Source organism: Rana temporaria, chromosome 8, assembly GCF_905171775.1.
Source record: "Rana temporaria chromosome 8, aRanTem1.1, whole genome shotgun sequence".
NCBI lineage: Eukaryota > Metazoa > Chordata > Amphibia > Anura > Ranidae > Rana > Rana temporaria.
The window spans coordinates 4,745,255-4,762,864 of NC_053496.1; the positions used below are offsets into that span (position 1 = coordinate 4,745,255).

At 45.7% G+C, this 17,610-nt stretch overlaps 1 protein-coding gene across 1 annotated transcript in view; it reads left to right on the plus strand.

Moving 5' to 3' along the window:
• The window catches only part of SLIT1 (slit guidance ligand 1), a 354,779-nt gene that overhangs the window by 218,944 nt on the left and 118,225 nt on the right, over nt 1-17,610 (plus strand). Inside the window, exons 9-10 of the mRNA XM_040321566.1 lie at nt 11,224-11,371; nt 15,972-16,043. Of these exons, the coding sequence (XP_040177500.1) occupies nt 11,224-11,371; nt 15,972-16,043 (220 nt within the window). The remainder of the gene's footprint in view (nt 1-11,223; nt 11,372-15,971; nt 16,044-17,610) is intronic.

Sequence of the window (17,610 nt, forward strand, 5' to 3'; positions counted from 1 at the left end):
TCACCAATGTAAGGAACATTCTTCTCACTGATCACCAATGTAAGGAACATTCTTCCCACTGATCACCAATGTAAGGAACATTCTTCCCACTGATCACCAATGTAAGGAACATTCTTCCCACTGATCACCAATGTAAGGAACATTCTTCTCACTGATCACCAATGTAAGGGACATTCTTCCCACTGATCACCAATGTAAGGGACATTCTTCTCACTGATCACCAATGTAAGGGACATTCTTCTCACTGATCACCAATGTAAGGAACATTCTTCTCACTGACCACCAATGTAAGGGACATTCTTCTCACTGATCACCAATGTAAGGAACATTCTTCTCACTGATCACCAATGTAAGGGACATTCTTCTCACTGATCACCAATGTAAGGGACATTCTTCTCACTGATCACCAATGTAAGGGACATTCTTCCCACTGATCACCAATGTAAGGGACATTCTTCCCACCAGGCCCGGACTGGCCATAGGGCACACCGGGCATATGCCCGGTCGGCCGCAGCTGCCAGGGCCACGTGTCAATTTCGGGTCTGACTGACTTCATGGGCAGCTGCTAGAGCCGGCCCTGCTCATCCGCTGCCGGCCTCTCTTCGGCCGGCTCCGCGGGGAGGGCCGCATCCATGTTCTTCTGGCCGGGGTCCCCAGTCCCCCCCCGCCAGAAGCCAAAGCATCTAGGCTGCTCCGTGGGTGGGGGCCGCTCAGCCGGCATCAACACGGCCAGCTCCGCGGCCGTCGGACTGATTATTCAGCTCAAGGGGGGCGGAAATGAAGGGGTCAGGTGACCATGAAGGGGGAGGAGCTGCCTTGAGGAATCCCCTTCTGCCTGTCGCAAAGGTGTATCTGCAGCCACTGGCACCAGGGCCTAGAGAAGATTGCTAAAAAGTAAGTAACGCCAGCCAGCCTGCCTGTTTGAATTATGGTTTACACCTGCATTTACACAGCATGATAAGAGCATGCTTTGATCTGGTCAGTGGTCTCTTTTACACAGTAAAAAAGAGTGATGCTGAACTCAGGTAGTTTAGCATCACTCTTTACTGTGTAAAAGAGACCACTGACCAGACCAGACCAAAGCATGCTCTTATCATGCTGTGTAAATGCAGGTGTAAACCATTGTGTGAGAGGGACATTTCTTGGGCCCGAAAGGTGCATTTAAAGTGTATGTATGATTTTTCTTTTTTGTGTGTGTTTGTAATTGTGGTATGTTTAGTACTGGTTGGCTGGGTAAGTGCAGTGTTAACAAAAAATCATATATACACTTTAAATGCATGACACCTTTTGGATTGTTTTAGACCCCTTTCACACTGAGGCGCTTTGCAGGCGCTATAACGCTAAAAATAGTGCCTGTAAAGCGCCCTGATAGAGCCACTTTTTTTACCCCAGTGTGAAAGCCCCTAGGGCTTTCACACTGGAGTGGTGCGCTGGCAGGATGTTAAAAAATGTCCTGCAAGCAGCATCTTTGGAGCAAAATGAATGGACAGTACGGCCATACCGTGGCACTTTGCAGATGGATTTAACCCTTTTTTGGCTGCTAGCAGGGGGTTAAAAGCGGCCCGCTAGCGGCCGAATACTTCCGCAAAAATTACGGTAAAGCGCCGCTAAAAATAGCGGAGCTTTACCGTCACCGCCCCCGTGTGAAAGGGGCCTTATATATAGATTTGGGTAATATATTTTTAATGTGCCCTAAAATGAACTATTAACTGTTAACGACACTCCACAATCGGTTTACAAAACGCAGCACAGTTTGCCGAATCGAATCGCATGGGTGTGAACACCCATGTAATCTTATTCTGGTGTGGACAATAAAGGGTCCTGCACCAGTGTGGTTTGAATGCAGTACGATTTGAGCCATACAAATCCATGGCTCAAATCGCACCCCAGAGACACCACATGTAATTCGCATAGGAATGTTGAGCGATTCCTGTGCGAATTACATGTGGTGTCTCACACCACAGTAGTGTGAACCCGGGCTGAGGCCCTAAAGCCAGCTGCAGCATTCCCCTTGGCAGGAGTGAGCTCAGGTGTGTTTGGATCCTAGTCTGAACTATCCTGAGCTTTTTAGCCAGCATAGCCCAGCAGCCGCACATATACACTCCTCTTGTATATGTACAGCTGCAGACCATGAAATGTCCTCGCTGCTTACAATTGGAAGCACACTGTAATAGGAGGGGGCCGGGGGTAGGGGGGGTTTGATTTAATAACAAACATGTCATGCTTTCCTGATCTGTGTACCGTATTTATCGCGGTATAACGCGCTCCCGCGTATACCGCGCACCCCTAAAGTTGCCCCCAATCCTGTGGAAAAAAAGTTTTTTTAGTACTTACAGTTTTGGTGTCTTGCGCGGCGTCCATCGGCGGCCTCGTCGGGTCTGGCGTTCGTCTGCGGCTTCGGGTGTCCTCTTCGTCGGTTCCGGCGTCCTTCTGCGGCTTCGGGTGTCCTCTTCGTCGGGTCCGGCGTCCTCCCCGCGCCTAGTTTTGAATACTGCACCGACATATACAGAGCGCAGTACACTCGTGTATTGTCGGCAATGCTCGGCTACCCGCGCTGACGTCCTGTACGTCCAGGACGTGAGCGCGGAAGGAGCCAAGACTGCCCGACTATACCCGAGTGTACTGCGCTCGGTATATGTCGGCGCAGTATTCAAAACTCGGCTCGGGAAAGCGGGTATCAGCGTATACCGCGCACCCACGATTTTGCCCTGATTTTCAGGGCAAAAAAGTGCGCGGTATACGCCGATAAATACGGTATATATAAAAAAAAAAATGGGCTGCTCAGCCTAAAATGCCCGGGCCTATTATTTGTCCCAGTCCGGGCCTGCTTCCCACTGATCACCAATGTAAGGAACATTCTTCTCACTGATCACCAATGTAAGGGACATTCTTCTCACTGATCACCAATGTAAGGAACATTCTTCTCACTGATCACCAATGTAAGGAGCATTCTTCTCACTGATCACCAATGTAAGGGACATTCTTCTCACTGATCACCAATGTAAGGGACATTCTTCTCACTGATCACCAATGTAAGGGACATTCTTCTCACTGATCACCAATGTAAGGAACATTCTTCCACTGATCACCAATGTAAGGAACATTCTTCTCACTGATCACCAATGTAAGGAACATTCTTCTCACTGATCACCAATGTAAGGGACATTCTTCCCACTGATCACCAATGTAAGGGACATTCTTTCCACTGATCACCAATGTAAGGGACATTCTTCTCACTGATCACCAATGTAAGGGACATTCTTCCCACTGATCACCAATGTAAGGGACATTCTTCTCACTGATCACCAATGTAAGGGACATTCTTCTCACTGATCACCAATGTAAGGGACATTCTTCTCACTGATCACCAATGTAAGGGACATTCTTCTCACTGATCACCAATGTAAGGGACATTCTTCTCACTGATCACCAATGTAAGGAACATTCTTCCCACTGATCACCAATGTAAGGGACATTCTTCTCACTGATCACCAATGTAAGAGACATTCTTCTCACTGATCACCAATGTAAGGAGCATTCTTCCCACTGATCACCAATGTAAGGGACATTCTTCCCACTGATCACCAATGTAAGGGACATTCTTCTCACTGATCACCAATGTAAGGGAAATTCTTCCCACTGATCACCAATGTAAGGGACATTCTTCCCACTGATCACCAATGTAAGGGACATTCTTCTCACTGATCACCAATGTAAGGGACATTCTTCTCACTGATCACCAATGTAAGGGACATTCTTCTCACTGATCACCAATGTAAGGGGCATTCTTCTCACTGATCACCAATGTAAGGGACATTCTTCCCACTGATCACCAATGTAAGGGACATTCTTCTCACTGATCACCAATGTAAGGGACATTCTTCTCACTGATCACCAATGTAAGGGACATTCTTCTCACTGATCACCAATGTAAGGGGCATTCTTCTCACTGATTACCAATGTAAGGAACATTCTTCCCACTGATCACCAATGTAAGGGACATTCTTCTCACTGATCACCAATGTAAGGGACATTCTTCCCACTGATCACCAATGTAAGGGACATTCTTCCCACTGATCACCAATGTAAGGAACATTCTTCCCACTGATCACCAATGTAAGGGACATTCTTCTCACTGATCACCAATGTAAGGGACATTCTTCCCACTGATCACCAATGTAAGGGTCATTCTTCTCACTGATCACCAATGTAAGGGACATTCTTCCCACTGATCACCAATGTAAGGGACATTCTTCTCACTGATCACCAATGTAAGGGACATTCTTCCCACTGATCACCAATGTAAGGGACATTCTTCTCACTGGCCACCAATGTAAGGGACATTCTTCTCACTGATCACCAATGTAAGGGACATTCTTCTCACTGATCACCAATGTAAGGGACATTCTTCCCACTGATCACCAATGTAAGGAACATTCTTCTCACTGATCACCAATGTAAGGAACATTCTTCTCACTGATCACCAATGTAAGGGACATTCTTCCCACTGATCACCAATGTAAGGGACATTCTTTCCACTGATCACCAATGTAAGGGACATTCTTCTCACTGATCACCAATGTAAGGGACATTCTTCCCACTGATCACCAATGTAAGGGACATTCTTCTCACTGATCACCAATGTAAGGGACATTCTTCTCACTGATCACCAATGTAAGGGACATTCTTCTCACTGATCACCAATGTAAGGAACATTCTTCCCACTGATCACCAATGTAAGGGACATTCTTCTCACTGATCACCAATGTAAGGGACATTCTTCCCACTGATCACCAATGTAAGGGACATTCTTCTCACTGATCACCAATGTAAGGGACATTCTTCCCACTGATCACCAATGTAAGGGACATTCTTCCCACTGATCACCAATGTAAGGGACATTCTTCCCACTGATCACCAATGTAAGGGACATTCTTCTCACTGATCACCAATGTAAGAGACATTCTTCTCACTGATCACCAATGTAAGGAGCATTCTTCCCACTGATCACCAATGTAAGGGACATTCTTCCCACTGATCACCAATGTAAGGGACATTCTTCTCACTGATCACCAATGTAAGGGAAATTCTTCCCACTGATCACCAATGTAAGGGACATTCTTCCCACTGATCACCAATGTAAGGGACATTCTTCCCACTGATCACCAATGTAAGGAACATTCTTCTCACTGATCACCAATGTAAGGGACATTCTTCTCACTGATCACCAATGTAAGGGACATTCTTCCCACTGATCACCAATGTAAGGAACATTCTTCTCACTGATCACCAATGTAAGGGACATTCTTCTCACTGATCACCAATGTAAGGGACATTCTTCTCACTGATCACCAATGTAAGGAACATTCTTCTCACTGATCACCAATGTAAGGGAAATTCTTCCCACTGATCACCAATGTAAGGGACATTCTTCTCACTGATCACCAATGTAAGGAACATTCTTCCCACTGATCACCAATGTAAGGGACATTCTTCTCACTGATCACCAATGTAAGGAACATTCTTCTCACTGATCACCAATGTAAGGAACATTCTTCCCACTGATCACCAATGTAAGGGACATTCTTCCCACTGATCACCAATGTAAGGGACATTCTTCTCACTGATCACCAATGTAAGGAACATTCTTCTCACTGATCACCAATGTAAGGGACATTCTTCTCACTGATCACCAATGTAAGGGACATTCTTCTCACTGATCACCAATGTAAGGGACATTCTTCTCACTGATCACCAATGTAAGGGACATTCTTCCCACTGATCACCAATGTAAGGAACATTCTTCTCACTGATCACCAATGTAAGGAACATTCTTTCCACTGATCACCAATGTAAGGAACATTCTTTCCACTGATCACCAATGTAAGGAACATTCTTCTCACTGATCACCAATGTAAGGGACATTCTTCTCACTGATCACCAATGTAAGGGACATTCTTCCCACTGATCACCAATGTAAGGAACATTCTTCTCACTGATCACCAATGTAAGGGACATTCTTCCCACTGATCACCAATGTAAGGGACATTCTTCCCACTGATCACCAATGTAAGGGACATTCTTCTCACTGATCACCAATGTAAGGGACATTCTTCTCACTGATCACCAATGTAAGGGACATTCTTCTCACTGATCACCAATGTAAGGGACATTCTTCTCACTGATCACCAATGTAAGGGATATTCTTCCCACTGATCACCAATGTAAGGAACATTCTTCCTACTGATCACCAATGTAAGGGACATTCTTCCCACTGATCACCAATGTAAGGACATTCTTCTCACTGATCACCAATGTAAGGAACATTCTTCCCACTGATCACCAATGTAAGGAACATTCTTCTCACTGATCACCAATGTAAGGAACATTCTTCCCACTGATCACCAATGTAAGGAACATTCTTCCCACTGATCACCAATGTAAGGGACATTCTTCTCACTGATCACCAATGTAAGGAACATTCTTCCCACTGATCACCAATGTAAGGACATTCTTCTCACTGATCACCAATGTAAGGAACATTCTTCCCACTGATCACCAATGTAAGGAACATTCTTCTCACTGATCACCAATGTAAGGAACATTCTTCCCACTGATCACCAATGTAAGGAACATTCTTCCCACTGATCACCAATGTAAGGGACATTCTTCTCACTGATCACCAATGTAAGGGACATTCTTCCCACTGATCACCAATGTAAGGGACATTCTTCTCACTGATCACCAATGAATTGGTTTCTGAAGGGGTTCCCAAAGACCTAAACATTAATTCAAATTGAGCCAAGCCCAGTCATCTGAGTTTACGAACCCCTGGCCACCCGTCTGATAGCAGTAAAACCCACCAGAGATGTTATTCTTCCTCACTTTATCCAAAATCTAAATATATATATATATATATATTCTTGTCTTTCCCTGCACTTGAAGGGCTCTATTTCTAAAATATTAAATGTCAAACACCTTCATGCATGCTGCACAGATTTTGAGTGTAATGTCACTAATAGAGTGATCCCTATGCACGTTAGCTCCATCTAGTGGCCAAAATACGGTATATCTTCTCACTGAGGTATTTCAGAAAACGATATTGTACTATAGCCACTAGATGGAGCTGATGGCCATAGGAATTTATTAGAGCCTACTGCATGAATATTGTCTAATTTCTCTAATAGGCTAATCCCTATGCTCATTAGCTCCATCTAGTGGCCAAAATACAGTATATATTCTCTTTGATGTATTTCAGAAAACGATCTCTTATTATAGCCACTAGATGGAGCTGATGATCATAGGAATTCATTCGCATGCTGCAAGAATTTTGGCTGTAATTTCTCTAATAGAGTAATCCCTACGCTCATTAGCTCCACCTAGTTGCCAAAATGCGGTAAATTTAACCACAGCGGTAGTTCAAAAAAGGGTATTGTATTAGAGCCAATAGATCGAGCTAATGATCATAGGAATTCATTACAAGAGTTGTCTCCAAACTGCGGCCTAGCACTTTGCTTGCCTTTGCAACCTGGCCCTTGGAGCACTATACCACAACTGACACCAATGATGGGGCACCATTCCCCCTACTGACACCACTGTTCTTCTGATTGATATCAATAATAGTGGACAAAATGCGGTATATTTTCTCATTGAGGTATTTTAGAAAACTATACCGTATTATGGCCACTAGATGGAGCTGACGATCATAGGAATTCATTAGCATTCTGCATAAATGTTGACTATAAATAGATATAGATTAATCCCTTTGCTCATTAGCTCCATCTTGTGGCTAAAATACAATATGCTGTATATTCTCATTGAGGTATTTCAGAAAACGATATTGTATTATGGCCAATAGGTGGGGCTGACGATCATAGGGACTCATTAGCATGCTGAATGAATGGCAATTGTAATCCCTATGCCAGTTAGCTCCATCTAGTGGCCAAAATACAGTATACAATCTCATTGAGGTATTTAAAAAAAAAAAACAATATCATATTATTGCCACTAGATGGCACTGACAAGTATAGGAATTCATTAGTATGCTGTATACATTTTGACTGTAATTTCACTAATAGAATGATCCCTGTGCTCATTAGCTCCATCTAGTGGCCAAAAGACAGTATATATTCTCGTTGAGGTATTTAAAAAAACAAAACAATATCAAATTATGGCCACTAGATGGAGCTGATGATCATAAGAATTCCCTCTGCTCTTTAGCTCCATCTAGTGGCCAATATGCTATCTATTTTCTCTTCGAGGTATTCCAGAAAACAATACAGTTTTTTGGCCACTAGATGGTGCTGACGATCATAGGAATTGATCAATGAGAGACAATACAGCCAAAGTTCATGAATGTTTTATAAACAGTTCCCTAAAACTTCTGATGGGATTCGTTACAAAGTAATTTACATTTAAGAGTTTTATGCGTTTTTCCGCGTTTTTGGCGTTTTCTATCGTGGTTTAGCGGGGCCCTTGGTACCGGAAGATGAGCGTACAAACCCCAGGGGCCCCTCTGATCTGCACCCCCGGGGGCCCTCTCCGATCCGCACCCCGGGGGCCCCTCCGATCTGCACCCCGGGGGCCCCTCCGACCCGCCCCCCGGGGGCCCCTCCGATCCACACCCCGGGGGCCCCTCCGATCCGCCCCCGGGGGCCCCCTCCGATCTACACCCCGAGGGCCCCTCCCATCCACACCCCGGGGGCCCCACCGATCCGAACCCCCGGGGGCCCTCTCTGATCCGCACCCCGGGGGCCCCTCCGATCCGCCCCCAGTCCTCCTCTATTATCAGCGGTGAAATTATTATAGATTTTTTTCCGCTCGCATTTTCCTGTTTGGAATTGAAAAGTCGCTGTGGAGGTGATTTTGCTTCGGCGGTAAACGTTGTACGGCGGGCGTGAAAAGCGACTCGCGTCATTGCAGACTCCTTGGTTTGCGGGATAAATTATGGAAATGTTATTTTTTTTCCCCTCGCGTTGCCGGGCGCACTTTGCGAAAGAAAATCGCTTTGGGTTATAGAGCGCTTTTATCTCGAAATCTCACGCCGCCCGTTTTTTAAAGTGACAGAGCGATACATGTGTGCCGTACCTCTGCCGGGGGGGGGGGGGGGGGATCCGCGTTCTACGGGAATGGAGACTTCTTCTACAGCACAGAGGATAGGAGGCTGACACTCTGGGTTCCTGGTGCCCAACCGGTGGCCCTCTGGTACTTTTTTTGTGGCCCTCTGGGCCCTTGCTGACACCGATCTGTGTTTCCCTATTACCCTGTTATAACAGTGATTTCTAGCAGTCTCTGACCATCTCCTGTATCATGTCCTCAGTCTCTGACCATCTCTTGTATCATGTCCTCAGCCTCTGACCATCTCTTGTATCATGTCCTCAGTCTCTGACCATCTCCTGTATCATGTCCTCAGCCTCTGACCATCTCTTGTATCATGTCCTCAGTCTCTGACCATCTCCTGTATCATGTCCTCAGTCTCTGACCATCTCCTGTATCATGTCCTCAGTCTCTGACCATCTCTTGTATCATGTCCTCAGCCTCTGACCATCTCTTGTATCATGTCCTCAGCCTCTGACCATCTCCTGTATCATGTCCTCAGTCTCTGACCATCTCTAGTATTATGTCCTCAGTCTCTGACCATCTCCTGTATCATGTCCTCAGTCTCTGACCATCTCTTGTATCATGTCCTCAGTCTCTGACCATCTCCTGTATTAAATCCTCAGTCTCTGACCATCTCTTGTATCATGTCCTCAGTCTCTGACCATCTCTTGTATCATGTCCTCAGTCTCTGACCATCTCTAGTATTATGTCCTCAGCCTCTGACCATCTCTAGTATTATGTCCTCAGTCTCTGACCATCTCCTGTATCATGTCCTCAGTCTCTGACCATCTCCTGTATCATGTCCTCAGTCTCTGACCATCTCCTGTATCATGTCCTCAGTCTCTGACCATCTCTTCTGTTATGTTCTCAGTCTCTGACCATCTCTTGTATCATGTCCTCAGTCTCTGACCATCTCTTGTATCATTTCCTCAGTCTCTGACCATCTCTTGTATCATGTCCTCAGCCTCTGACCATCTCTAGTATTATGTCCTCAGCCTCTGACCATCTCCTGTATCATGTTCTCAGTCTCTGACCATCTCCTGTATCATGTTCTCAGTCTCTGACCATGTCCTGTATCATGTCCTCAGTCTCTGACCATCTCTTATGTTATGTCCTCAGCCTCTGACCATCTCCTGTATCATGTCCTCAGTCTCTGACCGTCTCTTGTATCATGTCCTCAGCCTCTGACCATCTCCTGTGTCATGTCCTCAGTCTCTGACTATCTCATGTATCATGTTCTCAGTCTCTGACCATCTCTTGTATCATGTCCTCAGTCTCTGACCATCTCTAGTATTATGTCCTCAGTCTCTGCACTCTGTACATAGCACACCCCTGAATTCTGCACTCTGTACCCAGCGCACCCCTGAACTCTGCACTCTGTACACAGCACACCCCTAAACTCTGCACACTGTACACAGCGCACCCCTGAACTCTGCACTCTGTACACAGCGCACCCCTGAACCCTACACTCTGTACACAGTGCACCCCTGAACTCTGCACTCTGTACATAGCACACTCCTAGTATTTATTACCCCTTGAGGATCCTCCCACTGTAAGTGTCACTTGGCCACACCCACCGTTCCGTGCAGTTTGGGGGGGCGGTTGGCTGAGTTCCTGCACATTTTCTCCAAGAAAAACTGCAATGGCCCCACCTTACAGGGTTGGTCACAATGCCACCCCCCTACCGATAGATAAAACGATCATTGCGGTCATGCCGTAGGATCTACCAATTGGTGTCGGATCGGGGACTATGGGTAGTTAGTCAGGCACAGTTCGAGGAACCCAACCCCCCCCCCCCCGGAGGAACCCTGATTGAGAATGGCTGCGTTGCCGAGAAGAAGTTGACCTCTTATGCAATATAAAGTTTCCATGCGACTTCTTGGGGTCTAATGACTCCTCCCTTATGAATGACCTACCTAGACGAATGTTGGTCTTGCTTCCTCCGTTGACTTTGGATCTGTTACATAACTCTGTGGTCACTTTGTTTTGAAATAACGCATCTTTATTAGACTTCTCTGCCTTGTTGTTCATGCGAATTTCTGTGTGTCGCCCTTCTTCGAATTCCGGCGCCCACTGGATCTCGCGGTGTCTCCCGCACTCTTCATCCTTCGTTTGTCTTTACAGGTCAGACGGATGCGACCAGCACTCAGATCTGCAGCCTTTCCATCGGCTCCTGTCCGGCGATGTGTACCTGCAGCAACGGCATTGTGGATTGCAGAGGAAAAGGTCTCACGGCGATTCCGGCAAACCTCCCGGAAACGATGACCGAAATGTAAGTTCTTCCCGCTTTTAATACTTCATGAAGGAAACCTGTACCGAGGAAAATATGGAGGCCACCATTGCCCTGACCCGCCTGACTTTATAGTCTAGAGCAGCCCTCAAATTTTACACTTGCCTAATCGCATTTTGCCAATGGAAAATGAAGGCTTGGGAGGAGCTGGGCTGCCTGGGAGTGGGGGGGGAGGGGCGAGCACCGCTGGCGGGCAGGGTTGATTGGGAGCTGTTCTCCCGGTGGAAGATTGACTTGAGTTAGAGGAGAGCCACGGGATCACAGAGCGATAAAAAAACACGCTGTAACAGCCTTACATGGCCCCCATTGCAGCCTTACAGTGCACCCATTGCAGTCTTACATTGCCCCCATTGCAGCCTTACATTGCCCCCATTGCAGCCTTACATGGCCCCCATTGCAGCCTTACAGTGCCCCCATTGCAGCCTTACAGTGCCCACATTGAAGTCTTAGATTGCCCCCATTGCAACCTTATATGGCCCACATTGCAGCCTTACATTGCCCCCATTGCAGCCTTACATGGCCCCCATTGCAGCCTTACATTGGCCCCATTGCAGCCTTACATTGGCCCTATTGCAGCCTTACATTGCCCCCATCGCAGCCTTGCGGAGGGGTGGCTGGATCGTGACTGGAGTTAGAGGAGAGCCACGGGTCACTGAGCGGTAAAAAAACACGCTGTAACTTTGTTACATTGAAACTGTCTCCGCTCTGCTCACTGATCTCACAGTGAGATCAGTGAGCAGAGCGGAGACAGTTTCAATGTAATGCTGTTACAGCGTGTTTTTTTACCGCTCGGCAATTCCGTTGGCTCTCCTCTAACTCCAGTCACGATCCAGCCACCCCTCCGCAAGGCTGCGATGGGGGCAATGTAAGGCTGCAATAGGGCCAATGTAAGGCTGCAATGGGGCCAATGTAAGGCTGAAATGGGGGCCATGTAAGACTGCCATGGGGCAATGTAAGTCTGCAATAGGGCCAATGTAAGGCTGCAATGGGGGCAATGTAAAGCCTCGTACACACGATCAGTCCATCCGATGAGAACGGTCTGAAGGACCGTTGTCATCGGTTAACCGATGAAGCTGACTGATGGTCCGTCGCGCCCACACACCATCGGTTAAATAACCGATCGTGTCAGAACGCAGTGACGTAAAACACAACGACGTGCTGAAAAAAATGAAGTTCAATGCTTCCAAGCATGCGTTGACTTGATTCTGAGCATGCGTGGATTTTTAACCGATGGTCGTGCCTACTAACGGTTAGGAATCCATCGGTTAAATTTAAAGCAAGTTGGATTTTTTTTAACCGATGGTTAAATAACCTATGGGGCCTACACACGATCGGTTTTGACCGATGAAAACGGTCCTTTAGACCGTTGTCCTCTGGTTAACCTATCGTGTGTACGAGGCCTTAGGCTGCAATAGGGCCAATATAAGGCTGCAATGGGGGCAATGTAAGGCTGCAATGGGGGCAAAGTGAGGGTGCAATGTGGGGCATGGTGAGGCTGCAATGTGACAAAGTGAGGCTGCAATGGGGACAAAGTGAGGCTGCAATGTGGGGCACGGTGAGGCTGCAATGTGGGGCATGCAATGTGGGGCACGGTGAGGCTGCAATGTGGGGCACAGTGAGGCTGCAATGTGGGGCATGCAATGTAGGGCATGGTGAGGCTGCAATGTGGGGCACGGTGAGGCTGCAATGTGGGGCATGCAATGTGGGGCACGGTGAGGCTGCAATGTGGGGTATGGTGAGGCTGCAATGTGGGGCACGGTGAGGCTGCAATGTGGGGCATGCAATGTGGGGCACGGTGAGGCTGCAATGTGGGGCACGGTGGGGCTGCAATGCGGGGCATGCAATGTGGGGCACGGTGAGGCTGCAATGTGGGGCACGGTGAGGCTGCAATGTGGGGCATCCAATGTATGGCACTGTGAGGCTGCAATGTGGGGCACGGTGAGGCTGCAATGTGGGGCATGCAATGTGGGGCACGGTGAGGCTGCAATGTGGGGCATGCAATGTGGGGCACGGTGAGGCTGCAATGTGGGGCATGCAATGTGGGGCACGGTGAGGCTGCAATGTGGGGCATGCAATGTTGGGCACGGTGAGACTGCAATGTGGGGCATGCAATGTGGGGCACGGTGAGGCTACAATGTGGGGCACGGTGAGGCTGCAATGTGGGGCATGGTGAGACTGAAATGTGGGGCATGCAATGTGGGGCACGGTGAGGCTGCAATGTGGGGCATGCAATGTGGGGCACGGTGAGGCTGCAATGTGGGGCATGCAATGTGGGGCACGGTGAGGCTGCAATGTGGGGCATGCAGTGTGGGGCATGGTGAGGCTGCAATGTGGGGCACAGTGAGGCTGCAATGTGGGGCATGCAATGTGGGGCACGGTGAGGCTGCAATGTGGGGCAATGGGGAAACTCGCTTTGATATGCGAGTACTTTGGATTACGCGCGTTCTCCTGGAACGGATTTTTCTCGTAATCTGATGTTTCACTGTATTAATTTTTACGGAAGGTGGAATCCACCTTCCACTTAGTAACCTTCAGAAGTCGGAGCTTCTTGAGTCATATCATGACCCTTCCAATACGGGTGACTTCATAGTCTGAGGCTCCCCCCCCCCCCCCCAGTGTAATAGCAATGTGAGCAGGTGTTGTTTTCCACCTCTTTTCCACGCACTTCTGTGCGGCGCCGGCGCTCGGCAGACACCGATTCATCATCACCTCTTGTAAAGTTAAGTGACCGTGAGGCTCCTGGAAGCCGAACAGAAGAACGGGGGCCCCATTTCCTCCTGTAATTACCGCCGGGGCTCTCTCTCTCTGTTACAGCTGATCTCCTCCACTGTCCGGTCCTCTCCTGGGGGGGGGGGGGGCTCCGGTGACTTCACTTTAATACGCAGCTGCGATCCAACCGCCCGGAAGAGTCAGCCGAGCCGAAGAAACAAACATTACACACGCTTTATTATACCACCAAATCATTACACGGCTCCCGCTGACTCCTCCGGAAAATCTCCATTGATGGAGTGTTGGGTCATTGTTGCTCCATTGGGCGCAGCTGACACGTCGCCTCTTCTCCGCGCTTCTCCGACTCGGGACACTTCGAGCCAAATATTAATTAGAGACTTCCCGAGGGGGGGAGGGGGGGGGGCATCTTTGAGGGTTTTAAGAAGGGCACTTTCAAAGGTGACCCAACTCTTCATGTAAAAGCAATCTCGGTAATCGTAAATTAGCTATGAAAGCGAAGATTAGTCACCTAGGAGTCATACCTCTCTATTATCAAGGAGGTGACTTTCCCGCCCGCTCTTGTTGCTCGGGAATATACGCGCGCGCAGGGCCGCCATCAGGAATTATGGGGCCCCTTACACAGCTTCAGGCATGGGCCCCCTGGAGCAGAGAACCGGGGGGGGGGGGGGGGGGGCTGCCGCCCGAAATTGAGAAGTGGGGGGGCTGCAGCAAATTGAGAACCGGGGGGGGCCTTTACAAAAAAAGAAGAAATAAAAAAATATATATATATAATAAAAGAAAAAAAATAATAAAAAATATATATATTTTTTTTTTAAAAAGGGGGGTTGCAATCTGGGGACCTCTGGGCCCTTTAATTATATATATACTGCCGCGAATTGAGAAGCGGGGGGGGGCTTTACAAAAAAAGAAGAAATGAAGAAAAATATATATAAAAAAAAGGGTGTAGCCACCCGGGTCCCTGGGGACCTCTGGGCCCTTTAATAAAAAGAAAAAAAGAAATAAAAAATATATATATATTTAAAAAAAAAAGAAATTACAAAAAAAGGGGGGTTGCCACCCGGGACCTGTGGGCACTTTAATAAAAATAAAAAAAATAAACCTCTGGACCCTTTAATAAAAAAAAAAAAAAATATATATATATATATATATATATATATATATATATATATATATATATATATATATATATATATATATATATATATATATATATATATATATATATATAAAAAAACATTTATAAAAAAACAAAAAGGGGGGGGGGTGACATCCAGGGCCCTGGGGACCCCTGGGCCCTTTAATAAATAATAAATAAAAAATATATAAACGAAAATAAAAAAATAAACATTTATAAAAAAAACAAAGGGGGTTTGCCACATGGGGCCCTGGGGACCTCTGAGCTCTTTAATATATATATATATATATATATAAAATGAATAAAAAGAAAAAAAACTGAAATAATATAATTTTTTTTTTTTTATAAAAAAAGGGGGGTTGCCATCCGGGGCCCTGGGGTCCTCTGGGCCCTTTAATAATAATAATAATAATAATAATAATAAATATATATATATAAATAAAATAAATAATAATAATTTTTTTTTAAAGGGGGTTGCCATCCAGGCCCCTTACAGGTGTACTTCCTGTACCCCCCTGATGGCGGCCCTGCACGCGCGGCGGAAATCCGGTTACGGCACAGAATAAGCCGCTGACGTTAAATATTCAAAACTGTACACAGGGTTTAAGCATTATTAAAAGTTGCTTTGAAATGAGTGCCGCCTGTTTTGTAATCTGCAGCACTGAAAATAATACCCTGGATCTGATTTATATTCATGATATCCTTTATTCTCTTCAGACGCTTGGAGCAGAATGGAATCAAGTCTGTACCCCCCGGAGCGTTCTCTCCATATAAGAAACTGCGCAGGATGTAAGTACATAATGATATAGCCGAGTTAATGGAAATACTACAATGTGGCCACTAGATGGCACTCAGGAGCATACCTACTGCCTATGATACTCAGCGCCATCTAGTGCCCATGATGGAAAATGACCACTAGAGAAATGCAATAAATGTTGTAGGATCCCTTCTTTGTGCCCCAGTTAGCTCTATGTAGCATTATTGTTACCCACTAGTTAATCCTACTTAACCTTATTGTTATCCCCTAGTTAACTCTACTAAACCTTTATGTTACCACCCAGTTAACTGTACTTAACCTTATTGTTAACCGCTAGTTAACACTGCTCAACCTTATTGTCCCCTAGTTAACTCCACTTAGCTTTATTGTTCCCGCTAGTTAAATAATCTTATTGTAACCGTTGAATTAACTCTACTTAACCTTATTGCTATCCCCTAGTTAATTCAACTTAGCTTTATTGTTTTCCTTAGGTAAATAATCGTATTGTTACCACCTAGTTAACTCTACTCAGTCTTATTGTTATCCACCAGTTAACACTACTAAACCTATTGTTATCCACTAGTTAACTCTACTTAGTCTTATTGGTACCCCCTAGTTAACTAATTCTAATCTGATTGTTACCCCCTAGTTAACTCTACTTAGCCTTGTTGGTACCTCCTAGTTAACTTACTTTAATCTGGATGTTACCTCCTTGTTAACTCTACTTAACCTTATTGTTGTCCCCTAGTTAACTCTACTTGACTTCATAGTTCCCCCTTGTTAAATAATCTTATTGTTACCGTCTAGTTAATTCTACTTAACCTTATTGCTATCCCCTAGTTAATTCTACTTAGCTTTATTGTTTTCCCTAGATAAATAATCTTATTGTTATCATCTAGTTAACTTAATCTAATCTGATTGTTACCCCCTAGTTAACTCTATTTAGCCTTTTTGGTACCTCCTAGTTAACTTACTTCAATCTGGATGTAACCTTCTAGTTAACTCTACTTAAAACTATTGTTATCCCCTGGTTAACTCTACTTAGCTTTATTGTTTTCCCTAGGTAAATCTTGTTACCACCTAGTTAACTCTTCTCAGTCTTATTGTTATCCCTAGATAACTCTACTTAACCCTATTGTTATCCACTAGTTAACTCTACTCAGTCTTATTGGTACCCCCTAGTTAACTTCATTTATTCTGATTGTTACCCCCTAGTTAACTCTACTTTTTGGTACCTCCTAGTTAACGTTCTTTAATCTGGATGTAACCCCCTAGTTAACTCTACTTAAACTTATTGTTATCCACTAGTTAACTCTACTTAACCCTATTATTATCCACTAGTTAACTCTACTTAGCCTTGTTGGTACCTCCTAGTTAACTTACTTTAATCTGGATGTTACCTCCTAGTTAACTTTACTTAACCTTATTGTTATTAACTAGTTGACTCTACTTAGTCTTATTGGTATCCCCCAGTTATCTCCATTTAATCTGATTGTTACCCCTTAGTTAACTCTACTTAGCCTTTTTGGTACCTCCTAGTTAACGTTCTTTAATCTGGATGTAACCCCCTAGTTAACTCTACTTAAACTTATTGCTATC